This window comes from Tripterygium wilfordii, chromosome 6, assembly GCF_013401445.1.
Source record: "Tripterygium wilfordii isolate XIE 37 chromosome 6, ASM1340144v1, whole genome shotgun sequence".
Lineage (NCBI taxonomy): Eukaryota > Viridiplantae > Streptophyta > Magnoliopsida > Celastrales > Celastraceae > Tripterygium > Tripterygium wilfordii.
Genome location: NC_052237.1, coordinates 11515827 through 11542006, shown reverse-complemented (window position 1 = coordinate 11542006; position 26180 = coordinate 11515827). Strand labels below are relative to the sequence as shown.

General features: G+C 38.1%; 3 protein-coding genes across 6 annotated transcripts; 2 read left to right on the top strand and 1 right to left on the bottom strand.

Annotated features, from left to right (window-relative positions):
* Nucleotides 1-2625: 2625 nt before the first annotated feature.
* LOC120000525 (probable disease resistance protein At4g33300) lies at nt 2626-5861 on the bottom strand. Its single transcript, XM_038848639.1, has 5 exons — nt 5168-5861; nt 4531-4925; nt 4061-4416; nt 3748-3953; nt 2626-3576 (listed from the first exon to the last, which is right to left on the bottom strand). The coding sequence occupies exons 1-5, from the start codon at nt 5859-5861 to the stop codon at nt 2738-2740; spliced, it is 2490 nt and encodes an 829-aa protein (XP_038704567.1). The 3' UTR covers nt 2626-2737.
* Nucleotides 5862-9442: 3581 nt separating this feature from the next.
* On the top strand, nt 9443-17093 carry LOC120000880 (mitogen-activated protein kinase kinase kinase 5-like). 3 transcript variants are annotated; one of them, XR_005468681.1, is made up of 11 exons: nt 9445-10180; nt 10485-11288; nt 11375-11462; nt 11824-11886; nt 11978-12141; nt 12453-12528; nt 15087-15146; nt 15226-15351; nt 16053-16234; nt 16376-16447; nt 16618-17093. XR_005468681.1 is itself a non-coding variant. In XM_038849043.1 (11 exons), exons 1-10 carry the CDS (start codon nt 9813-9815, stop codon nt 16445-16447), a joined length of 2007 nt encoding a protein of 668 aa, XP_038704971.1. In that variant the 5' UTR covers nt 9445-9812; the 3' UTR covers nt 16618-17093. The 3 variants fall into 3 exon arrangements, 2 of the variants coding, with proteins under 2 accessions (XP_038704973.1, XP_038704971.1); XM_038849043.1 differs by having other exon boundaries at nt 16053-16238; XM_038849045.1 differs by lacking the exons at nt 16376-16447; nt 16618-17093 and adding an exon at nt 15596-15680 and having other exon boundaries at nt 9443-10180; nt 16053-16192.
* Nucleotides 17094-17639: 546 nt separating this feature from the next.
* LOC120000337 (gamma-tubulin complex component 5-like) lies at nt 17640-25672 on the top strand. 2 transcript variants are annotated; one of them, XM_038848374.1, is made up of 16 exons: nt 17640-18011; nt 18091-18354; nt 18456-18553; nt 18852-19014; nt 19102-19212; nt 19613-20665; nt 20763-20915; nt 21017-21116; nt 21218-21312; nt 22180-22368; nt 22456-22512; nt 22599-22670; nt 23460-23558; nt 24385-24516; nt 24638-24811; nt 25058-25672. In XM_038848374.1, the coding sequence occupies exons 1-16, from the start codon at nt 17907-17909 to the stop codon at nt 25229-25231; spliced, it is 3039 nt and encodes a 1012-aa protein (XP_038704302.1). In that variant the 5' UTR covers nt 17640-17906; the 3' UTR covers nt 25232-25672. The 2 variants fall into 2 exon arrangements, with proteins under 2 accessions (XP_038704302.1, XP_038704303.1); XM_038848375.1 differs by lacking the exons at nt 17640-18011; nt 18091-18354 and having other exon boundaries at nt 18863-19014.
* The last annotated feature ends 508 nt before the right edge of the window (nt 25673-26180 follow it).

Genomic DNA, 26180 nt, shown 5'->3' with positions numbered 1-26180 from the left:
TTGACTTGGTAATGTGGAAGTAAGGAGTCAAAGTTGTAGTAATGTAAATTAATGAATGAAAACTGAGAAGCATAAAGAACGCACTATAGTGTTACGAATGTTATGTCCCACATTGCTTCGTTAAGCCAAATGATGTAGATGTATAAGACCATGTCCCCGTCTCAATATGTACGAGGTTTTTTGAGTATCATTAAGGCTTTGTTTGGATTGTAAAATGAAGAGTAGAGTTAAGTGAGGGGGTTATGGAAGGGGATTACATTGACTCATTCTTACTTGGATAAGAGGTAGAGTTAAAAGAGAGTTGAGTTGAAATGAATGAAAAAATTATATGCAAGATTTTGGAAATTATAAAAAAAAAAATTTCTCTCACCTCACAAACCCCCAAATTGAGGGGTTACAAAATGTAGAGTTAAGTGAGGGGAAAAGTTCTCCTACTAAACCCACTTAACTCTCTCTCTTACAATCCAAGTAAGATGAAGACACTCCATCCTCTTTAATCCTCCTCACTTAATTCTATAAAATATCAATCCAAATCAGCCTTAAGTGAGATGGTCCAGGGAGAAACAAAGTCATGTAAGAGTCTGATGTATTCACGGAATCGGTAAATCCAAAACAAATATATGTTAACTAGAATACTTTTACGGTATCTAGAAGTTGAAACCTCACTTTACCGGAAATGTATGTCCAGATACACTTTCAAGGAGACGACGTCGTTCTTGTAGTTTCAAGCCACAATTTACCTTAATTTAGTCTTTTATGGTGGTAATATGCGTGCAGGTCTCCGGAATTTAATTTTGTTGCACGAACACCAATAAATTTAGGACAATGCTAAATTTCTCATTTTGTGATTTCGAGAATCTATGTGGTATTAAAATATCCATCAATTAAAAACACACATATATGACTCATTTCACATCCAACACTCCACATTAAATGAAGATTTTTTTGGAGTCTTAAGCATTATCCATAAATTTAACACATGAAATGGGTAAAACTTAATGGGTTTGTTACATATTTTTCCATCCATCTTAAGAAAAAAACGAAAAGTTTACATATGTTTGTACCTCATCCGATGTGGATCTAAACTCAGACCATCGTGTAGACACCTGAACCTACAATTGTTGAATAGTCAATTTTTGTCGGGCGATTGTTAGACTGTGACATTCTATTGTAGGCGGATGTTAGTCTTGCAAGTTGGTGTGACGTATGTTGTGGGTGGCAGGCATGCTGTAAGTTGTCATGATGTCTCACGGTGTTAGGTTGCATGACACATAACATGGGCGGTTGGTGGGCCGTGGGCACTGATCTTGATGGACTTGCAAAATAGGTATGAGTATTGGGCTTGAGCTCATGTTTTCAATGTTAGTGGTTCGAGATCCTTAACTCTTAAATAGGGCTTATATTGTAAACTTAAATGTATTGGACTTGGGCCCAATTGAATTTTGGCCACTACACATCATATGTCCGTTTACATAGCAATTTTCTACTTGACAACGAGATAAATTTGACCAAAACCCTGAGCGTAGCACAAAATTATTGTTTTTAGTAAGAATTGAACTCTCGGGATTTTAGGAGTCTATACGATGTAGCCCCATAAAAAATTACACAAGTGTATTGCACTCCAGTACATGCCACATATATATGTGTGTGTGGAGTAGGTTGTAAACGATCAATTTTTTTTACATGAATTTAACTGGTGAATTGATCAATTATCAAAGGTTATTCAGTTGATTCTAAGTAAATTCTTCTTCTTTTTTTTTTAAAATAACTCATCAATTGGTCAGTTCAGTTTCTTAGTTTTTTTAACAGCCCTAATAGTGAGTTTAGATAATTAAGATTATAAACAAACAAACACAGCCTTGTTGTCTACTTTCAATGGGAGTCAGCCAAAGATTTAAAAATAAATAAAATGTCAAATCATAAAGTTTGACTTGAGGTGAGCTCAGCTTAGCTCTCCTGAGTGGCTGAGCCTGAGCTTTACATGGTTGCGTGCATCTCTTCTCTTCCCTTTCTTTTTCTTTGGGTGGGGTCCACACGCTTCCCAAAAAGAAATTATCAATTCCCGTGGTGGACCCCACAATAAAAAACGTGTGAATTGGCATTTATTGGGTTTAGATATTTGATTTATTTAGGTGGTGGTGATCTGGTCGTCGAATGCTTACAAAATTCTAAGTCCCAACTTTTGGAGACCACCACCAACTTTGCCATCCACCCAGCCGCCTATCACTGTCGTTTTAACGTGACACCTGCTCATATCTTTCTCCCCTTTTGCTTGCCTGAAATTTCAAAATTCCAAAAGAAATCTTATTGTAGGAAATCCAATCCCAAGCACAGCAAATGTATATTTTCCGATCTAAGTTATGAGACCGCACAGATTTATTCTTTACAAGCTGTCGCCAATAATTTTTATACTCAGAAAATGCATCACTTATGTAATATAACACTCAAGTTGAATTATATCAATCCGATGTGGGATATAGATAGCCTCAACAACCAACTTTCCAGTTTGGATTGGGGTTGTTTCTCTTCGAGTCACTTGTAGTATAAGCAGCAGCCTTAGATTTTGTTCTTTAGTGTCAAGGACTCAAGGGACTTCTACTCTGTGTTTCAGAGACTTGGTTAATATGGAACATGAAATTGTAATCTATACTACTATTAGCATTGGAATTTCAGCTACATCAGCATTTTTACAGTAATGTACATGGAATTATTGATATTTTACAGACTTGATACATGATCATTCATTAAGCCAGTCCAAACTAAAGCATTTCTCCGCAACCTGTACGTGAAGATCAGGCAATGGCATTGCCTTCTTCATATCCTGCCACACCCAATATACCTCTTCGTCACAAATTACGCGGCGTAGAGACCGCAAATATGCAGCAGAGTCTGGCAGATCCCAGATCTGCGGGCATTCCCGCATGTCGATCTTCTTCAATCCGGCTAACCTACCAATCCCTTCTGGAAGACATGTCATATTCACGCATTGAGAAATATCAAGGTACTCCAACAAAACCAGCTGGTCGATGGTTGAAGGAAGCGTCTTCAGAGTCGGGCAAGCGTATAATCTCAGTATGTGTAGGCGTTTCAGCATGCCCAAATCAGTAGGCAGTTCCTTCAAATTGTGGCAGTTGGTGATGCTAAGACACTGAAGTCTTTCCATCCTACAAAGGCTTGAAGGGAGCTGCATTAAATCATCAGAATGATCGATTGAAAGCTCGGAGAGTGAAGGGAAGATACGAGGCAGGTCTACAACAGATGCATCAAAGCTGTCATTGATCTTGCATAGGACTAGAGACATCTTTCGCAAATTCTTAAGGGAGATAGTTTCCTCGGATAATTTACAAATCGACACCCTCTCGAGCCAGAGACTCTTCAGATTGGCCAGATCAGAAAAAACAGAAAAATTGTGGAGGGTCGAACTAAATGTGCTGTAATTGATTACTATAAGTGCCTTGAGCTTTGGCATGTCATAGATGAAAGGAGGCAAAAAGTATTCCTTTGAGGCAAAGTTGAGGATGAGCACTTCAGCCTTAGGGAACTCCATCCGGCACCAGTCCATTTCATTCATTTCACCTATATTGTAAAATAAAGTAAAAAGTTAGCACATTGCATAGAAAATGAATCTCCTCAAAAAGATACAGCAACAATTAGTATGAACTTTCTAGTGCATTTTCATGATCTATTGGATAGGGAAGTGAATAGATTACTAGATACCAGCAATCTAGAATTGAGCAGAGGAGATACCAGTATGAATTGAAACAACTTGAGCATTGAAAGGCTGATCTGAATTCCTCTCCCATTCTTTCGGAATCGCCATGTCTCGTTTGGGCATAAGCAATCTCTTTCGATCATTTATGCTTTCACGATTGCTCAAATGAAGAGCAAGGTCTCTCAACACATCATGCTGAGTAACAAAGATATCATAGTAACTAGTATACACATCTCCAGCGCTGCCAATCAACATGTGAAAGGATATTAGCTGCTAAATCCATGATTAAAGGAAGAGCATGTAAAGTACTAAATCTTCAAAGCAGTATTAAACAATCATAAGACATACCGAGCATCTTTTACCAGAGCTAGAAGATTCTTATTTGAAAGCTCAACAAGAATAGCAAAAGCGTCTTCCGCATCAATGTCATGTATCTCAACCCACATATTGATAAGAACATCAAGTGGGATCTTCTTGTCTTCTGGGAAGGATCCCAAGTCAAGGAAGCACTCCCTAACCTTTTTAGGCAAGTAATCCACGCTTATTGCCATTCGATTGAGCAGTTTATTTTCATGGGACTCGCAAATGGGTTCTCCTCTTGATAATCTTTTCTTTGCACTTGCCCAATACATTTCAGGTTGGTCCCTCAGTGACGCCCCAATCACTTTAAGAGCCAATGGAAGGCCTTTACACTCATTCACAAGCTATACAAACAATATTTCAGGCGATCATCAGCATTGAAGGTTGGTAGAATCAATATTTTTAAGACTTTTTGTAAACTTTCGATTCCCGTGTAAACTAAGAGAGCTTGATCATACCTGCTTGACCAAATTTGCATCTGCCGAAGGGGGTATGGACTTCTGTCCAAAAGCAGAATGGCAAAAGAGAGACAGAGCTTCATCTTCCCTCAGCAATTGTACTTCATAAGTAGCATTAAAAACTTCCTGGAATTTGAACCGCGAAACAACAAGAGTTTTGCAGCCAGGTATTTTAAAAATCAGTTCTTCAAGCACCGAAAGTGTCCACACATCATCTAAAACAATCAGCATCCGTGGTTCAATTTTACATTCATATTGCAAGTTCCAATGTGGAACTACATCATTAGAACCCCAGGCACCAGCTCCTGATACGAAATTCCAAATCTTTCCCTTCAATTGACCCAGATCTGGAGACTGTGATACAGTCAGGAATAAGATATTGTTGTTGAAGTAAGCTGGAAATAGAGATAAACAGAGTCAATTGTAGTCCTTATAATTAGAACATGAGCTTTTAATCAAAGACAAGTATGTGTTGATTCCAAATGCTAAGCATATAACATCATAAGAAATGAACGGTTAACTAAGAATTCAGTAGCACATAGCAATTTTGTCCCAAATTGAGTTGAATACAGAAATAAGAAGGCTAAAATCATAATAACCAGATGTATTCCAGACATTGACAAGGAGTAGAACTTACATTTGACTTCATCATCCTTGCAAATCTCAGTAGCCAGAGTGGTCTTACCAGACCCTCCAATCCCACAGATCCCCACAACCCTCAAATTCTCTTTTCCAATCACCAACTCCTTCACTTTCCTCCTCCCCAAACCCAAACCCACCCCCAAATTTCCCAAACTATCCTCATCTCCCCTTTCCTCCTCCATCTCAATTGTCTTCACCGCCTCCTCTACCCACCCTCCGCCCCCAACCCCAATCTTCATCGCCGCGAGGCTCTGCTCAATCCGCCTCGTAGACCCATCCAACTTATCGAACCGCTCCACCGTATCGAATCTCACATGGTGCACGTCAGCCAGTATGTGCGCCTGCATAGGTCCGTTGAGGAACCTAGAAACAGTTTGCTCCAGCTTCTCCATCTTCCTTGCGAGCTGCAAATTTTTGTAGACGTTCCATCGGCCTGATCTCATAACCTTCTCGGCAAGCTCTTTGCCTTCACTGAGAGTCTCCGAAATTTTGTTAAGCTGGGACTGGCGCATGGCGGGGAGCTCGACACCGGTGTACTTGATTTCTTGAATTATGGGAAGAAGCTCCTCTATGCTTGATCTGAGCCCGTCTGCGCTGCTCTTACAGAACAAGGATTTGCGGGATATTTTTATAAGCATTCTGATAAGTTCAGTGGCGACCTCGCCGGCAAAAAAGTCTGTTACCGCCATTTATGGTGGTGACGGGTAATGTGAGCTTTTCCTCTCTTTTTGTTTTTTTTTTGAGTGTTTGCTTTTAGGCGGACCTCGCGTTTATAGTTTCATAGGTTCATTGTGGGCTGGGATAAAATTTATAAGCAGCAAAAATGAGAGATCTTTATAAGCTGAGCTCCGGTAAAATTTATTAGGGAAAATTGGATATACATCCCTCCATTAAAAGTTTGCTGCAATAAGTTTTATTCCATAAGATCCAAAGAGTTTAAAAGATATTTCATAAATGACAAAATTTATAAACATTTGTTATATTAACAAAAATATCTTCATCTTCTCATTTTCTCCATTTGACACTCAAATCGGATATTCCTCCTCCGAAAACTATTTCGGTCAGCTAATGGGTGGGGATGGTGCGCCTAAGTCTGGGTTACACTCCTGTGGTGGTTGCCTGCAACAACGTTGTTTGTTGTGGTCAGATCTGAACTTTTCTTCACGATTAATCGCGACTTCAAGGTTAAAATCCGGTGGAATCAGTAACTGATGGTGATTAATGATGGCTGTGGGTTGGTCGTGGTGCTCCAACACTTCTTTTTTTGTTGGTCGGTGGCCTTGATCGGTGGTCGGACTACGATAGTCCACCATGCCCACGAATCCGCATCATATGTTATATATTTCTTGCAAATGGGTATGATGAAACAGATAACATTTTGGAGAAACAGATAACATTTTTGCATATCCAAAACAGATAACATATCAAATGAATAGATGATAGATCTATAGATTTTCAATTTTAGAAAAAAAAAAAAAGAAGAAGAAGAGTACAAACAAGTAATAAAACATTAAAGGTGCTGCGCATTGGTTCGTGGAATTGATTGGTGATGTTGATGGTCATTGGCATTGGCCGAATCGAGCTCTTTTCAGGCCACTCAAGTGATAGACGATCGGTGATGATAGGACTTTGGTTGGACTGGCATAGAGCTTCATTTCGATGATTTGTTCATTCAAAACAATGGCTAGACGTCCAATTTTCAGTTGTGAGCGTGAAGAGATAAGAAGGAAGAGGGGTATTTTGGTAAAATTGTAAGTGTTGTCTTTTTTTTCCAAAATTTTTTTTTGACTTACCTTATAAGAATATAACTTTTAATTGTTGTCCTTATGGGTAAAAAGCTCAATTTATAAATGTTGAAATAAGTTATTTTTATAAACTGTGAAATAAAAACGAGTAGTTGAAGTGACACTTACTTGTGTGCTATTTCATAAATATCTCGAGTTCGAGCCTCCGCATCCTCTTCCTCCCTTCGTACTCAAAAAAAAAATGTCAAAAATTGTCACAACTAACACTAGCTTATAACATGGTTAACTATGGAAAATTGGAAACCCAATTGCCAAGCATTGTTTTTAATATGGATTTTCTCTATGGTCCACACATTATGTGTCATTTGTCCGTCTTCTTTTTGGCCTTTTTCATTTTAGTTATTTTATTTTGCCACGGACGTCACAAAAAAGATAATATTAATTGACCGACTTTTTGGACAAAATAGTAAATAGAGATGGCAAAACAAGGATTAGTTTGGTGACAATAAATGATTACATTTAGATCAACTTTAGCATATTCTATTATATATGCTTCTACAACAACTAAGTCAATAGTCAATTCTCATACTCTCTCATCAGTGTCTGCGATTAGTTGACTCCTCTTGTGAGTCTTGTACAAAGACAAACGCGGTATTAAGTGGATCTCTATATAAAATATAAATAAAGTGCTTCATCACGACCATCAAAACATTAATGATATTATTCGATTGGAGTTTATCGATTCTCATAGATATATCATTCTTATACAATTTTATTTTTTATGAATCGTCTCATTTAATGGTACTTAAACCCAAGAAAAAGTCTTGTTGAATGGTAAGGACTTGGTTTTCTTATACCAAGGATGTGGGATAGAATCCAAACGACGTGGGATATTTAAGGAAAACATTAGAAAATTATGGATATTGATGATTTGTGGCCATTGATCCGATCAATGGTGGAGCCCAGTAGGAGAGATAGTCCAGTGGGAGAGCTGCCCATAGACTCACCCAGACTATTAGAGCCACCTTGCAATAATCATGCACGACCACTTAAAGTCAATACTCCGTATCCGTACGTTGAATCAGATACAGTCAGTCAAAAGCTTATGCAGTTAACTCATGAGAGAAACGCAAATGAGTTATTAGTTGAGTGACAATGACTTTGTATGTTCCTAACTGAGGTATTGGGTTATAATCTCACCTCTTCCGAATATTTATAAGGAGGTGTGTGGGCTTAGTCTGTCCTTACGTTGACACTTGTACTTTCATAGGCTTTGTGGGCTTGATTTGTGCTTCCTGTGTGGGGTCCGTTGACACATATACTTTCATATGATAGAAGTTAAATTTTTGAAAAACTAATCGCCATCACCAAAAATAGTCGTGTGGCCATTGTTTCGGATGGCTGACCACCCAAAAAACTTCTCCTAGCATTCTCAAGCAAAACTCGACCATCTTCGAACACTAACAACCATTGGTCTAGACGGAAAATTGGTTTTCATGGGCTTGATTTGTGCCTCCTACGTGGGGTCTGTTGACACTTGTACTTTCATAGGCTTGATATGATAGTGTGTCGTATATTGTATTTGTACTTGTACTCAAAAAAAAAAAAATTCATGAGAGAAACATCTTCCATAGATTTTTCTGGAAGGAATCTGGTGACTAATTGGGGGGATTAATCCAGTGAGCTGGCAAAGCCCATAGATCTACTAATGGCCTCATAGGCTCATACACGAAATAGACCAATGGGCCTATAGTTAAGAGTGTTGTAATGGGCCTCAGATCCATGTAACGAACTCACTCACGAGATATCTACGTTGGCTACATAGTACAGAGGTTCACTGGATGGGCCGCTTGTCCAAATGTGTTATGTAAACTTTGTTTGCACCCCATTATATTTGAACTATATCTTAAATTTGTCAACAACTTAGTTTCAACCTTATGTTTCTCTAAGTATATGATTATCACACCTCACCCCAAACCTTCCATGAGACACTTGCGAGCACGTCCTCTCCGTCTTACATCGCCATTGAGCATGTCATATCACAATTGTGAGTTTTTAGGGTTTATTTATTTTTGGATATGTGGGTTTGTATCATGATATCTTTTGAATGTGACAAAAGTTCCAAAAACAAATAAACTCTAAAAACTATTGATATTTCAAAAATAAATAAACCTTGATTTGTGGGTTTGCTATGTTTTTGTCTTTGGGTGTATTTTATAAATGTGTGAAAAAGGGGGTTTGGAATTTGGATAGTTTTCCATCAGCTATGATGACTTTCATACCCCTCGGACATAGTTTAACATGTGTGTGAGCTGTCGACCTTTCAAAAAAAAAAAAAAATGGTTAGATCTTTTTCAATATCTACAAGGTATGTAGTTTGAAAATAGTGAAGTACAAATAAAATTCACCAACGCGCTTGCCCCGCCTCAAAGCATTGCCAAAATGGGCCGGGTTTAACGGACTTGCGGCATAACTAAATGGGCTCATGGAAGAGGATATATAGGACATCTCAGCACAAGAGAACTCTCCGACCACGTACATTTGCCGTACTCATACGCTGCCTAACGTCAACCTTGATTTGATTTACTGTCTCTTTTTATTCAAACAAACAAAATTTCTGATCAACGACTGCACGCATAAATCAAAACAAATCGTGTTGCTTTCCGATTCCGATTTCTTCAACGAGCATGTCCTGTTGATTTGATACCTAAAACCTAAACTGTAATTTTCAAAATTGCGTTGAAAAAAAAAGTAAAAATCACAGTGAGAAAGAGAAACCACCAAGGTGTTTCATGGCTCATGTACAGCTAAGAGACGATCAGTGTTGTTTCACAAATACCTAACGGGCATCTCTTTTCCTCTTCCTCTTCTTCTTGGTATTTTTCTCACTGTCTGATGCGTCTCTTTAGAAAAGCTTCGTCTTCCCCGTATCCTTCTTCGCCGTCATCTCCCCCTGTTACTGGGAATGACAGTAACTCGGCCAATTACCGTGAGCGTTCGTTTACTCAGCGGCAGAGAAAGCTCAGGCACGTCACTGAACAAGAGCTCGGGTTGCAACCGGGACACCGTTCGTGCTCGTTGCCGACTTCGCCGGATTCCAACCGGAAGCCGCGGGTGCTGGGCGGGTCAGATCATTGGTCTTCGTTCACCGCGCCCCAACCGTTGCCGCTTCCTGACTCGTCTCAGATTCGAAGACCCGATTTGAATTTGGGGCCTGGTCGTACCAGGTCGCCGGAGGCAGGACCGAGCTCCGCTCTGGGGAGGTTAGCAATAGCTACTTAAGTCTATTTTTATTATTTCCATTACTTTTTTTTTTCATGAATAAGAATTACCTTTGTAGGCCTTATATACGGTTGATGCCAGTTCAGTTGTCATCTATTGTAGCTTAGGGGAGTGTACTATTGCAAATCGTAGACCTTTTTTAAAAAAAAGTTATAGTTTGATTATGCTTTCTTGACATGGTTAATGGTTTACAAATATATAGAAAACTTAGGGATGTGTATATTGATAACTTAGCAAGTATGTATTCCATGCTGATTTTTGTGGTGATGCCCTACAAACGAGCAGGAATGATGCATATAATGTGGCCACAACTCCCGGAAAATCTCCATGCAATTTTTGTGGCAAAGTTTCGGAAGATATAAACAATGAAAGTGCTAATTATGATTTAAGACCTAGATTTCCTGCAAAGACTGCACCAGCAACTGTTGTCTCAAATCCTGCTGTTAGTTTGCGAATATCTGGGGAAGCTGCCCCTTATTTCATGGACAGAAATTTGGCCAAACCTTCTGGTACTTACCCGCGAAGATTTTCTCAAGATGATCTAGTAGTTGACTACAACTTGAAGTCAAATGTAAGTGCTCCAACAAGTGGATTGTCAAGTCCTATTGTCAGCCCACAAAGATCAAACTCCTTTGATTTTTTACCTTCTTATTTGGCTCCTCGAGGATCTCAAGTTAGGTCAGCTTCAGAGGTCCCCAAGTATGGTAGGATTTCCAGTCATACTTCACCAGTGTCTCCAGTTAAAACCATGCAAAGCCCTGATCATTCTCCACTTCCGAGCCCAAAGGTGCAAAGCCCGCACCGAATTCTCAATAGTCCGAGTAAATTTATTTTTCCATTTCACCGTAATTTGCTTCCAGGAAGTTCTAAGGAGCGGTCAGAAAGTAATAATCATGTCAATGCCCACCCTCTGCCTCTTCCTCCTGGAGCTTTGGCATCATCACAATCAGTTATGCCATTACCACCTGCTGTCACACAGACACAAAACACAACAGAACAGGCAAATTTATATTCATCAAAAATTGAATGGAAGAAAGGAAAACTTATTGGACGGGGTACATTTGGAAGTGTGTATGTGGCAATCAATAGGTAAGGAGGTATTTCTGAAGTTTATGATCTTGTCATTACTTTTCTTCCTCTGCAGTAAACACATTGTTTCTTGAAAATTCTGGCAGAGAGACAGGAGCCTCATGTGCAATGAAGGAAGTTGATATCATTCCAGATGATCCCAAATCTGCTGAATGTATAAAGCAGCTAGAGCAGGTTACTTTCTTAAGTCTCTAAGTGAAGATGTATAGCATAATTGCTCTCATGTGGTACTGTGCTCACTACCATATATAAATAATCATCCTTATGATGAAAGTGACCATACTCTGAACAGTTGTGTTTGTAAAACATCTGCCCCCATACATATTGGAAAATTATGATGCATTGATGCATGGACTTTCCATCCTTCTTTTCTGTAATTGACATTGTCTTTCTTTTTAGACATGAAAATAAGTAACCATGTTGTCATAAATTGTTGGTGATTTCCACTTTATCTTTTCATTGTTTTAATTGCACGTAATAGGTTGGTTAGGCATTTAGCCATAGCTTATTGTTCTGTTCTTGGAATTTTCTGCAGGAAATTAGGATCCTTCGCCATTTGAAGCATCCGAATATTGTGCAATATTATGGCAGTGAAATAGTAAGTATTATGTTGGTTGTTTGCTTTATTATATTGATTAGATGCGAGGGCTTGGGATCAATTGGTTTATGAATCTTTGTCTTCTTTGCAGGTTGATGATCACTTTTATATATATTTGGAATATATTCATCCTGGATCAATCAATAAATATGTTCGCGAGCATTGTGGAGATATTACGGAGTCCATTGTACGCAATTTTACCCGCCATGTCCTCTCTGGGCTGGCTTACTTGCATAGCTCAAAGACAATCCACAGGTGAGCATGATACTTGAAAAGAAGGAGTGGAGGTTAAATCACAGTTCAAGTTCTATTGAGAACTTATTGTGGTTAGTTTGAGTTCTATTGCCAACTTATTTTGGCTTGCAAAATTCTTCTGCATATTATGTATAAAAAAACTTGTGAACTGTTGTGAATGGTCTTCTTTTGATGAATTAAATTGAAACTTTCATGCTTTGTCTAACCTGCCTAATGATGTAAAATCAATAACATTGTGGATTTATTAGTTGAAGTTCAAAGTTTTCAGTATATATAGATTTTTAGTGATTCGTGATACTTGTGTTATTCAGGGATATTAAATGTGCGAATTTGCTTGTCGACGCTTCAGGCACTGTTAAGCTCGCCGATTTTGGGATGGCAAAACATGTGAGTTTTGGATGTCTTGAACACCTTATAATTTATTTCTCTGTACTTATTTCTCTCCATTTGCTTGAGTGTTTTTTTGAGTAAGCATCGTAACTCTGTTTAATTAGTATTCTGTGTTACTTTTTGCATATAGATTTTTTTTTGGGTTTTTGATTAACTTTGAATTTTGAATCGCCAATTTTTTTTGTGTTGAATATTTCCCTGGTAAAATCACCATTCATTCATCATGGACGAATGACGATCATTATCACCATCGAAGCTTTTGTCCCCAATAGTTTTGGGGCCAGCCACAATAATTCTTGGCATTCTATCCGATCTAATCTACAATCTCATCTTATCAAAGCTGCATTGCTAAGCATTAACATAACATGTATTTTTTTGTGATGCACATTACATGTATTTTTTTGCTGCCACTTAACTAAGAAGTCCTTGTTATTCCTGTCTTAGTTTGTTTCACCCATAAGTCCATAACCATAACTTATATCTTTTTTGGCCAAAATTCTTTTGAACAATTCAGGCTTTAGTCAAAGTTGTGCAGCCATGTGGATAACTAAGGAACATTCTCTTGACACACTGAATAATTTTGTGTCGTACGTTCAGAATAAGTGAAAAAAATACTAGTTGGAATATTTGAAGATCTATAAGGACGAACTAATAAGACTTATGATGGAGGCCCACCCTCTCTGAACTTTGAATTATGTTTGTTGGATACACTTCGTTTTGATGGTTGTAGTTACATATATATGTCCGGTAAACAACACTCGTGCACAAGGCTCCCGCAGTGGGCATAGTCGGAGACAAACAAGATGTGTGCAGACTTTACCCCACATAATATGTTGGAAGACTGTTTTAGGAAACTGCAGTTTACGTCAAGATTTCTTTGCAAGAGATGAGCGCTTTCGCTTGACACACTGAATAATTTTGTGTTGTACGTACAGAATAAGTGAAAAAAATACTAGTTGGAAGATCTATAAGGACGAACTAATAAGACTTATGATGGAGGCCCACCCTCTCTGAACTTTGAATTATGTTTGTTGGATACACTTCGTTTTGATGGTTGTAGTTACATTTATATGTCTGGTAAACAATACTCGTGCACAAGGCTCCCGCAGTGGGCATAGTCGGAGTCAAACAAGATGTGTGCTGACTTTACCCCACATGATATGTTGGAAGACTGTTTCAGGAAACTGCAGTTTATGCCAAGATTTCCTTGCAAGAGATAAGCGCTTTCGCTTTAGCAAGGATAGAACCATTAACAAAATCGAGTGAGAAGTCATATTAAGGACTTAACTGGATAAGATCCTGAGAAGTAACATCCTGATCCTACTACTACCATTACTTTGAGTCCTAGATGAAGTTTATAGACATTCCACTTAGTTTTCCGAGGAATATAACTAATAGTAGTAGTTTTATGGAAGTTTCAGAATGACTAACCTAAGTACTGTCTCCAAAGATCTGTCAGAATGACTAACTTCATACAGCTCTGGTTCTGTATTTTGATTGTAGAGGATGACTCTAGATTTGACGTATCACAACTGTGAAAATTCCAGGAAGATCCATGATTGCTGTTATAGGGCCAATAATGCAGATTAAATTAAATGTGTGTACCATAGCCAACATGTTCTCTGTGCATGAACAAGGGGAAATACGTATGAATAAGCATCATGTTGATTATAGTGGAGATTGATAGTTCGAACTGGAAGCATGCACAACTGCTGCATTGTTTTTATGATATTAATGCTAGATTTTTTTTTACTATACGTGACTCTATATGAGTAGCTGAATTAGTTTACTTCCTTTTAGTCGCATGTCTTGAAATGGCAACAGTTCTCTATGACCTTTACAACATATTTTTGTATGACAATACCATATAAATTTGCAAATCCATAAATTTGAGTTAATTTACTTCCTTTTAGTCACCTGTGTTGAAATGGCAGCAGTTTTCTATAACCTCTAAACAGATTTTTATACGACAATCCTATATAAATTTGCAAATCTAATGGGTATTTTGATTGAAAGGATCGGAATAGAAGAAATCATGCATATTACTCATAGAACTCATCTGATTTACTTCTTGAAATCATTTCATTTTCCCCTTTTCTTTTCCTTTACTGTAACTACAAATTGATTGGAATTGGCTGTTGACAACAATCTTTCTGGACATCAGGTTCATGAGAGTTATGCAAGGGCTTGCATAGACTATTATTATATGTTCTGAAAATCTTAGACAAATACGCCTCTTAAGTCTTAATATGGTCACTGTTTTGGGTTGTGATGGTGCTAGTTACCCTCTGAGTTACTTGATTATATTGAGGGAGCAACGTGGTAGATTCCCATTGATGTTCTCATAAACTCATGTAGGCGACCCCAAACTTTTGGGTTAAAGGCTTTGATGATGATGATGAAGAACATCTTTAGATTGTAATGACTGAATGCCTTCATGTGCAAAATTAAATTCATTGTTGGTTGGGTTATCAATTTATCATTAGGGACCCTTGTATATCTTTCATTTAATTCCCTTGTGGTATATCTTTCATTTCACTCTTGTTCTAATTCAGCTGACAGGTCTATCCTATGAGTTGTCTTTGAAGGGCAGTCCATATTGGATGGCTCCAGAGGTATCACACACTAAAATTGTTTGCAAAATTCTTGATAGCTTGTTGCTCCAATTTTCCAACACATATTACTTCTATGCAGGTGCTAAAGGCTGTCATGCTTTCTGATGCCAGTCCTGATCTTGCTTTGGCTGTTGATATATGGAGCTTGGGATGTACTGTAATTGAAATGTTTACTGGTAAACCTCCTTGGAGTGAGCTTGAAGGGGTAAGCTCTCAAACGAGTTTAATGTCCTTCATCATAATTTTGGCTATATCCAAAGATTGTCAGCATGCTCAACACTTTGGCATGTAGTTTCAACTGACAAATGTTTATTAATTCTATGAAGGAATTGGACTTGCTTTGGGATATCACTTTGTCAACCTCTTCTTCTTCTTTTTTTCCCCCCTAAATTTCTATTTTCTTGTGCCTTTCAGTCTGGTTCATTAACTTGTTAGTTTGCATGGTTTAGGTTACAATATCCTCCTGCTCAGAAGGTGCAGCAACTAATACGGCATGTTTCTGTCCATAATTAACTTTTGAGATAACTTATAATGGTAACGAGCTTCCTTGAAGACATAATGCTCTCATGTGTCAGCCTTTGAATATTTGATTCTTGTGGCCTAGAATTGCTCTACTTGTTGATACCTTTGAGAATTTAATAAGTGGAAATCAGAAGGCCAAGTTTGCAGGGTATAAAGATATAATTCATACTTGACTATAGCATCTTCTTTTCGTCATTATCATTGTTCAACACCTTTGTTCAAGATTCTCATGACCTCACTTCTGGAAAATAAAAAAAAGAAGGAAAAGATACTCAGATATATCACCTTTCATATTACTACATGGGCTGCTATGTGTCTTCTTCTTCTTCGTCTTTTCCCTTAAATATTTTTTGTTCAATTCTCTAATAGTTTACTATCTGTCAGCCTCAAGCTATGTTCAAAGTTCTGAACAAAACCCCACCTATACCAGATACGCTATCTTCAGAGGGAAAGGATTTCCTCAATTGGTGCTTCCAGAGAAATCCGGCCGAGCGGCCGTCAGCTATAAAGTTACTTGAGCACCCTTTTGTACAAAATTCAAAAGATCACAATGTCTCCCTTTGCAGGCAGGTACCAGCTTAAAAAAACCTCATGGCTAGTATCAAGTACCACTCCTCTTCAGTCACTTACGAGTTTCCAAGTAACATTTCCTTATGCTGGCAATTGAGCCTCATTAACTTACAAACGTATTCTTTGTGCTCTTATAGAAAAAATCAAGCAACTTAAGTGACTGCAGTCCACGTAAAGCCGATGTGATGCCAGAGATTTCCATTCGATAGGTAAATATATCTGCACATCTCCCTGGATTAATTGTATAATATGCTTTGTTACTTTTAGTCTTTTACATTACTCCAGCAGAATTGACGAACCTGGGGTCCATTTAACACGCCTCCTAGTATTTCTGATTTTATAAAATGATTTCTAACGTTAATTTTTTTTTTTGCACCAGTGATACTTGTCAACAAGGTTTTGCCAGGCCTCTTAACCTTGCCACAACTTCGCATAGCTCTCCTTGTTCTGCACTTGAAAACTCTCATTCCCTATCTATGCTGCAAGTTCATGGATCACGTGACTTCAACCCTTCTTCAAATGTCTCCAGCATTATTCCCCTTGGTGCTGGGAATAACCATCCTTGTCCTCTCTCTCTCATGAAGTTCCACATATCTGAAACTTTAGGGAATGATTTCATGCAGATGAATAAGGTGGGAAGGAAACAAAAACAATCATCTATTCCTCATATTTCCATGACCGCTGATAACGATTAGAGTAAATAAATTTTTTGAATGGAGAAGCTGGTTGCTTTTTAAATGCCAGCTTTCTACCTGATGGCAGCTTGAGTTTGTTTCTCTGTGAATTACACTTTTAAAAGTTTTATGATTTGTATAATTGTCCGGACCACATGAAATTATATATTTTTTCGCTTGAGTTTGCATTAGTAGAAAGTAGATTTGTATATCTTGAAGCGTAGCTCCTGAAAACCCTCAAAAGGCCTAGTATTGCGTACGCTAAGCTGGAATCGAAACTTGAACACATATATGCTTAACTCAGTCAATTGTCAACCGAGCCATTTCTTGGTTCAGGAGATTATTGGAACTTAAAAGTAAACGTTTCATTCATTCCAATTAATATAGTAAACAATTTGTTTTAAATGTAGTACATGAATACATGACTAGAGTAAGATAAGCGAATGTGGGCTGATGTTGAACAAGACTAAAGCCCAACAGGAGAAGACTAAAGCCCAAAGACTAAAACTAAAATAGCAAGCCCAATGGTGACCAACTGTAGTTAGTTTGTTAGTGTACCAAGTACCAACCCACAAATGAACAGAACGATCTAGGGCACATGCGTGGTGAAGACGAAGAAATAAGAAATTGTGTTCGTGTTCCAGTTACCCTTCGGGCTAACCCGACCCGAGATCGTTGCCTCCCCAAATTTTTGTTTGAATTGAGAGACCTTGGTCTACAAGACGCAGCAGAATGCAGAAGCACCCTTCAGCATGAACCCCCATAGTTGCCGTTGTAAATTACAGTCTCGTTGATCTCTTCAACCTATAAATCGTTTTTCCCCAAATTGGCACGTACTTTCTCCCTAAATTATTTGGTTTGCAAGTTTAGGTTACGCAGCCGGCCACTGTGTCCGCTGAACATGGCAGAGATAATTGCCAAGGCAAAACAAACGGTACAATTACTGCTTCAGTGAACTCGTCGCGTGTCTGTTCCTTGGAACGATCGGGGACTGATGGAAGTTTCGAAAAGTCTGATTGACAAGATATGCGGCGCCGTTTCTGGTGGCATACATTTCGCTACCCCAATTTCCTCCTCGAGGACAACTGAAGTCGATCTGGTGGGTTCATCGCCGAGTGCTTTTAACTGCTCTTGCCTTTTAGGCTATTTCTTAGTTATCTTTTTCTTTTTGATGTAAGGTGCGAGGGGTTCTGCGAATGTTGCAAGGTTTGTCCAGTTCCCTATTTTACTGGGACAATGCTGGACAGGGGTTTTGTGCCAAAAGAGGGATTTATGTTTCTCACCTTTCTCTTACGAGTCTGCACGTACTTCTCAATCAATTTGTCTATGCTGCAACTTGTCTGCAACTGGTGGAGATTGCACTCGAAAAGGTGGAGGCTTCTGCAAGATCAGCTCCTCCTACTTTGAGGGCATTTGCAAGCTCTGTTTCTGCATGGCTTAGTGTATGTATCTAGCCAATCAAATTTCGTGAATAAATTTGTTCTATCATCAATGCCACATATGTTAAAAAAAATTTTGTTCTTCTTTTCTTTTTCATTGATAGAGGCTACGTGATATTGCTCTGAAGGAGGAATTGAAGATAAGCAACAGTAGCATTGCAATGACTCCAACCCTCTTGGGATTGGCAAATTCTTTATCAAGGTTTGTGCTTTGGGATCTAGAATTTGCACTAATGGGAGTGGCTGAGTGCAACAGTAGTATTTTGAGCCATGCTATTCTGTTGGATACCATGTTTAGTCTGAGTTCATATATTTACGGTTTGATGGTTATTGACCAGAGACCTTTTGTGCCCCTGCTAGATGTAACCATGTCTATCCATGTTATAATGTTTTCTTGCGATTATTTATTTGATAATTATGATGATGCATTTAGCACTCAAAATTGTCTCCTGTAGACTTTTTTCTTATGAAATACGCTGATGATATTTTATTGATGTTAGTTTGTGCTCAGGCGCAGAATGTCTGTTTCAAATAGTGCATGGAGCCATCCCCCAATTATACTTTGAGCCTAAGTCAATGATTACAGCTGCAGAAATTTCTCTTCATCTGCTCGACCATCTTTACAATAAGCTGGATGAAGTTTGTCTTGTACAGGGTGGAGAGGTTGTAGCTGCTCTTTGGTATCACAGTCTGAATTATCGTCGTTCCTTTGGTTTTGAAAATTATAATATAGACTTCTGATGATTTCAGGAAGAAGTGTATCAGATGCTTCTTCATATATTTGTCGGAAGTTTGCTGCCATATATTGAGATTCTTGATTCCTGGCTTTTTGAAGGAACACTTGATGATCCTTTTGAGGAGGTAAATTTGGTTTAGAACTCTGTATCTTTGTAAGTTTGCAAAATTTTGTTTTTCCTAGAAATTACTGTATGCAAGTTCTGGGTGTAGTTATTTTGTGTGTGTGTGTGTGATGGGTTAAGATCATTGAATGTGAAACAATGAACATAAGTTTTTGAAACAATGAACATAAGTTTTTGAAAAACTAACTCATAGGCATCGTGTTCTGGGTGTGGTGGATACTTCTTTTCCAATTTTCCTGCCAGCTCTCTGGCTGAGTACTTCCATGCTTTGTGTTTCTGACTTATGCTTGCCGGAATTATTGTTTTGTTTTGTGATTTCTTCCAGCGGTGTTGATGCAGAGTATTTTTGTTGTTCTTTTTTGTTAATAATCATGTGTTATTCGTCATCTCATTCCTTGCAGATGTTCTTCTATGCTAATAGTGCAGTCTCGGTTGATGAGGCTGACTTCTGGGAGAAGAGCTATCAGTTGAGATTAGTACAGCATCAGAAGTTAGATGGTGATCTCTCTGTCCTTATTGGCGTTAGTGATCATATGACCTCAACGAATGACAAGAAGGACATGGGTGTAAGGGAATCTGTTTCTATATCTAGTACTGTGAAAGGAAAAGAACAAAACAATAGAGACTTGCAAGCTTGTCCTGTTTTTATTAAGGACATGGCTAAGTCAATTGTGTCCGCTGGGAAATCATTGCAACTGATCCGGCATGTTCCTGTAACATCCTCAGCACTATACAGCAATAGTAGTTACAATGACATGAATCACCGTGGGAGTTTCAATACTGATGATGATTTGAGTAACACTCATCGTGGGCAGAGCACAGGAGGGTTGACCTTGTCTGAAATATTTTGTGTTTCATTAGCAGGTCTTATTGGCCATGGGGATCACATTTCTGGCTACTTTTTGAGGGATAACCTTTGCAAAACTAATGTTGTCAGAAACTCACTCTCTGGCTTGAATATACGGAATCTAGAGAGTGGGAGTAGTGATACTTTTCCACCTCTGATGTTCTCAGAGAAGATTTGGCATAAGCTTGTGGTTGATACATCATTGCAAAAAGGAGTGATCAATTTAGAATCTGCAAATCAATATGGAAGTACTTGTTTTGACTCAAAACAAGAGTATGTGGCTGCAGACTATGGGGATGAGTTGCTTCAGCAGAAGTCGTTCTGTCCTGAGAATCCAATCCTTACTGTGTGCCGCATGCTACTTATGAGAAATAGGGATGGCTGGAGAACATTAAACTTATCTAGAAATTTCAATCTTCCCCCGTTAAATGATGGGGCTTTGCTTAAGGCTGTTTTTGGTCAGGAGCAGGGGCCATCTTCCGCAGTTAAAGGAACGAATTATGCATTGGGTTTTCAGTTTGGTGAATCTGAACATCTTCGTTTGCAAAGCGACACAAAATTGTTAGAAGTTTTGTTTCCCTTTCCGACCCTTCTTCCTTCTTTTCAGGTATTGCAGATCGATAAGTCCCTGTAAGGATTTTCTATTTGAGGTCTGATGGTTTCTTGAGTAATATTTGTCTAATGTTATCTGTACGTTGAAGCAGGATGACAACCGTATGTCAGAGCTCATGCCTTTCCAGAATAACAGCACTCTTGCATCCAGAGTTCTCAACTGGATTCAAAATGTTGAACCCAGAACTACTACACTTCCAGCAGTTATTGTGCAGGAATGCCTAACTGTATATTTAAAAAAGCAGGTGAATTGCTCGAATGCATTTTAAAAGAAATTTAACTATGTCTTTAGGTAAGCATGCTATTCATATATTAAAAGCTGAACTTTAGTATTGTTATACCACAGGTTGATTGTATTGGCAGGCTTATATTGTCGAAGTTAATGAATGACTGGAAATTGATGGAGGAACTTGCTGTATTGCGTGCTATATACTTGTTAGGTTCAGGTATCTTGCAAGTTTTTTGAGCCTCCACTCACTGGTTTATGTTAATGGTGTTTGCATCCTGGAGTTTTCTGATGAGTTGGTTAATACTGCACCTCCATCAGGTGATCTGTTGCAGCACTTTTTAACTGTCATTTTCAATAAGCTGGATAAGGGGGAAACCTGGGATGATGATTTTGAGTTGAACACAATACTTCAGGTGAATATCTCGGTTCAAAACCTCAATATGCTGACAAGTTCTCTGCATGAATTATTTCATTTCCGTAATAATAATTTTTTTTCTCTGCACTACTTAGGGCCATATTTTACATCTTGTGTTTCCAAAATTTATTCCTTCTGAGGTTTTGACTAAAGGAGATAACTGATAAGGTTTATCATCCAAATGGAATGGCTTTTAACTTTGTACATGTTCCGCTATGTTTGCAAACCTCATATAATAAATAATCTTTGAAATGTGTCACTGCTGACCACACTCTTTTGGCACATGTAAGGAAGTTATAAATACTCAAGAAAGCAATGATTGGTAATGTGATCTTCGATTCAGAGCTCTTTTCCAATTGAATGGTGCAAAATGAACAGGATAGATGTCATTTATCTTTTGGGTTGAAGATTTTGAATTTTTGGTTCGTAAATCTCTCTCTTCCACTCTGTGCATCTGTGATCTGTTGGTTCCAGTTTATTTAATAAGCTGATAGCATAAGACTGCTCTTGGAGCTGTGGATATGGGATCACCTTTGCGCAAGAATAGATTTCGAATTACGTGATATTTATCAACAATGAGATCATCTTACTGTCATTTCTCTAATATGATAAAATTTTAATTTTTTACCCTTTTATCCTTCAATTCCGTTTTGACTATTTGTCTTGGGACTTAGATTACAAACATTTGCATCGTAGTTCTTCCTTATTCAAAATCAGCTAATATTTTTTTTTGCTTATACAATGTATTTGTGATTACACAGAGAAGGAACATAAGAATGAACAAATATACCTTTTGATATCTGGCCAGTCGCCAGTGTTCTTTATTTTCCTTGACCCATGTTGCACAATGTTAATGTTCTTTCAGGAATCCATTCGGAACTCAGCTGACGAAATGCTTCTAAGTGCTCCAGATTCTTTGGTTGTGTCCATCACAAAAAATAATGCTTTTGATGGTGATGAGCAACCTGTTGTGGCTACACTTTCAACGCCTCTTAAAATTCGTGCACAAATCTTTGGAATTGATGGCCTTGATTCACTAAAATTTACATACAAGGTCTATTACTCACAAACAACTATGTTTTCTTTTTGAATAATTTTGTCACTGATCATGCCAAGTGTGTTATGCATTTGAATTTGACAGGTCTCTTGGCCACTTGAACTTATTGCTAATACAGAAGCAATAAAGAAGTATAACCAGGTATTTATTCTGTTCTCTTTGCTCGTGTTGAAGGTATCATCATCTGATTTTCCAATTTTTCGATGCATGTTCTCCATTTTATGCAGGTGATGGGGTTCTTGTTGAGGGTCAAACGTGCAAAATTTGTACTTGATAAAGCTCGAAGATGGATGTGGAAGGTTCTGTTTCACTTTTTACCCCTTCCTTGCAATGCTATCGTTACACATTACAACTTTCAATTTCCCCCCTGCCTAAGTTGGCCATGTAACTTTCTTTGAAGAGAAACATACTGCCCTTGCTCTTAAAGAGTGAAAAATATATTTACATAGCTATCATTGCCTCAAATCACCCCAATATCAACCTAGTGCTTCTCCACTCGCTGTGTCAACCTCCTTATTGCTGCCATGTTTGATATAAATGGAAACTAAACACATCATTGCCAAACAATCAACAAAAACTTTACTTCAAAAACAGATTCAAACAACAACTGTGGCCATTATGTCACGCTTCTAACATCGTAGCCTATGCCCAATGAGAGCTTGAGTTGGAGAAGAATTGCATAGAATCGATATACGGCTGTTCATCAGGAAACTGTGAGTCATTTTGACTCGAGTTGCTCAGCTAATGGTGTCATTAAACTGATTGCTGATTGCTGATGGCTGATGACCAAACTGGAATGCAAGTGGAGAGGACGGGAGGGAGGGATAATGTTGCATATTCAATGAGCTTCACAGGGAACATAAACTATGATGGGTCCCCCTTGCCTGTTTCTAAGATTTTTCAGTAGGAAAACAAATATTTGTTTCTTCCAATTGCCTCAAGTTTTCGGACTTATTCTCAGAACTTGCGCAGGAACAAGCATTTGCTTTAATAATCAGAAACACGACCGAAAACATTTTTAAAAATAAGTTACCATTAAAGGCTTTTCTAGTTGCCTTGCAACCTCATTCTTTCTAGTTTCCATCCAGGGTAGAGGCACTGCAACAAGCGGCCGCAAGCACCACTGGTTAGTGGAGCAGAAACTACTGCACTTTGTGGATGCCTTTCACCAATACGTTATGGACAGAGTACGTTTTTCTCTGTTTTTTTTTTTTTTTTTGGAATTTACTTTCTTGAGGAACTTTCACACGTTTGCTGTCAATAATTCATTGATGTGGACACACACATTTTTCTAGCAAAACAGGCATGTTGAACAATGCCACTACTTTCCAAAAGCTAAGAACTGAAATATTTTCAATTTATTTATTTTACTGTTATTACCTTTATTTTGTGAATTGTATTATGTTAAAACTATAACATTACGACGATGATATTCTTTTAATAGTTATTACATTATACGTAAGTAACGTAACTATTGATGCAAACCATCATTTTTAGTTTCAAGCCATTGAGTTTTTCGTTGAATATTAAGCTCATGCTCTGGGCTGAAAATCCGTAACATTTGATTAGCATGTCTGTGATTGAGTTGATCATATTATCACCATGACCTGAAGAAAATTGTTTGTCACAGGTAATAGAATAAAAATTCAATAAAGAAAGCTTGATTTACTTAATTTTAAAGTTAACATCTTAAATTATTTAAGAGCTTTCGCAAGTCATAATGTCATGAGTCATATGGCTGAGAGTTTCCCCTCCAAATTCTGATTTCACCTTCGTTGATAATCTGAAAAGTAACTTATGCAGATGATGTCTAAGTTGTTCTTTAATGTTGAAATGACAGGACCACGTATAAGTTAGCCAAACTTCACAGCTCTATGGGTTTGACATCTATGCATTTCACTGATATAGGACAACGCTGTGCTCGCATCATGAAAATCTTTTATTCAACTTGATTTTCTCTGCAGTGTCTTAGTTTATGAGCTTTTTCAACCTCTGACTAGGATTCATGAATAGGTATATCACAGTGCATGGCGTGAACTTTGTGATGGTATGGCAGCAGCTGGGTCTCTGGATGAAGTCATTGATGTGCATGAGGCCTACTTACTATCAATTCAACGCCAATGTTTTGTAGTTCCAGACAAATTGGTGGGTAATTGCTTCCCTTCTTTGGGTATTTTCTACCTGTTCAGATGCATGCTATGTTCTTTTTAGCAATGCTCCTCATGAGACTTTTATATTATTTGTTCGTTCCTTTTATCCCCTTCAGTGGGCTTTGATTGCAAGTCGAATCAACAGCATCCTTGGATTAGCTCTAGAGTTCTACTCCATACAGCAGACGTTGAGTAGCGGTGGAACAGTTTCTGCAATCAAGGCCAGATGTGAAATGGAAGTGGACCGAATTGAAAAGCAATTTGATGATTGCATTGCCTTCCTCCTAAGAGTAATTTTCTTCCCATCTGTGTTTGGAATTTTCTATCTCTGACATGACTCAAATTTGCATTGTGCTCATTCATTGTCTTCTGGAAGCATGACATGTTCATACCCACTGGACGCGTGTACTATACATGCTGGTGTGGTTGCATTTCTAAGACTCAATTGTGTTCATACATATGCCCAACAAATGTTTATCCTTATGTAGAATGCGCGTGTAATATGATAAATGTTTTGTCCTTGCCATGCATTGCAGGTTCTGTCTTTCAAGCTAAATGTGGGGCACTTTCCTCATTTGGCTGATTTGGTTACTAGAATCAATTACAACCACTTCTACATGTCTGATAGTGGAAACTTGATGACTGCCTCAGGCTCTGAAACTGTTGCTTCAAGATTGGGGAAAGCCTTTGCTGCTAAACACACTGATTAAATTAGCTTAGCCTTGTTGCTGCTTATCCTTATTATGCATGGTTGTACAGATTGTGAAATAGGAAAGAAAAAGGATTTTGAAGCGGCTTCACTTGGAGAGTTGGCTATGATCTTTGGAAGCCCCTAGCTAGTAGCAGTCATGATTGGCTGTATTAGTCTTTATGGTGTATGAGTTCTGATCTGAAAGTAAACTGCCTGGTGCAAGTATTTTTGTTGAGAAATCTTGAGACTTTGAATAGCAAGGGACAGTCATTACGAATTCCTTCTTGTCCTCAACGGGCCTCTATGATTCTATGAAGTCTCTCTTCTTGCTCCTGGAGATAGTTGTACAGTATCTACCTGGAAAAGGTTTTTGTATCCAGGGTTTGTCTGAATTGATGAATCAACCTGTATGGTTTTGATGATCAAGTTTTCAGTTCTCCATTCAAGACTCGCGTAATAATGAAGTTTTTGTATGTCTTTGTCCTTGCTTATGCAGTGTATATTAATTTTATTTCTTCAAATAGTTTGATGCTATTGTAAGATATTAAGATCTTTTCTTTTAATGGCTTTAAGACAAATTTTTTTGGGAACTATTCGCTTATTATGTTGTCCCTTTTTCCTGTGTTCTCAAAATTTCAAACTAACAATTGTTGGTGAAATCATATGGATTCGGGAGATTCTTAGTTTGATTTCTGTTCGAAACAATAAGTTTGTGATCATGTGTTGAGTTTTGATCTAATTTTTCTTGCGGTGTCAGGTGGGATAGACGCTGACCCCCTTTAAGCTCACATCAAATTTCTTTATTTTTCTTGTTACTTTTAAAAAAAGAAAAAACAAAACAAAGGAAACCAAATCCCTCATTAAGTTTCCCTTACAGTTTTGCCCTTTAGAAAATTAAAAGTTTCCTTACCAGTGAGGCTTGCCTTTGACGCCTTGGTGGCGGACAAAGAGAAGCCATTTAAAACCCT

Excerpts from the sequence above, each read along its gene's own strand:
- LOC120000880 (XM_038849043.1), top strand. The coding sequence starts at position 9,813 with ATGCGTCTCTTTAGAAAAGCTTCGTCTTCCCCGTATCCTTCTTCGCCG. Across the intron at positions 11,289-11,374 it reads GTGTATGTGGCAATCAATAG|AGAGACAGGAGCCTCATGTG; the intron begins GTAAGGAGGTAT and ends AAATTCTGGCAG. Across the intron at positions 11,463-11,823 it reads GTATAAAGCAGCTAGAGCAG|GAAATTAGGATCCTTCGCCA; the intron begins GTTACTTTCTTA and ends AATTTTCTGCAG.
- LOC120000525 (XM_038848639.1), bottom strand. The coding sequence starts at position 5,861 with ATGGCGGTAACAGACTTTTTTGCCGGCGAGGTCGCCACTGAACTTATC. Across the intron at positions 4,926-5,167 it reads CAAGGATGATGAAGTCAAAT|CTTACTTCAACAACAATATC; the intron begins GTAAGTTCTACT and ends CTCTATTTCCAG. Across the intron at positions 4,417-4,530 it reads ATGCAAATTTGGTCAAGCAG|CTTGTGAATGAGTGTAAAGG; the intron begins GTATGATCAAGC and ends TTGTTTGTATAG.
- LOC120000337 (XM_038848374.1), top strand. The coding sequence starts at position 17,907 with ATGGAAGTTTCGAAAAGTCTGATTGACAAGATATGCGGCGCCGTTTCT. Across the intron at positions 18,355-18,455 it reads CTGTTTCTGCATGGCTTAGT|AGGCTACGTGATATTGCTCT; the intron begins GTATGTATCTAG and ends TTTCATTGATAG. Across the intron at positions 18,554-18,851 it reads TTGGCAAATTCTTTATCAAG|TTTGTGCTCAGGCGCAGAAT; the intron begins GTTTGTGCTTTG and ends TATTGATGTTAG.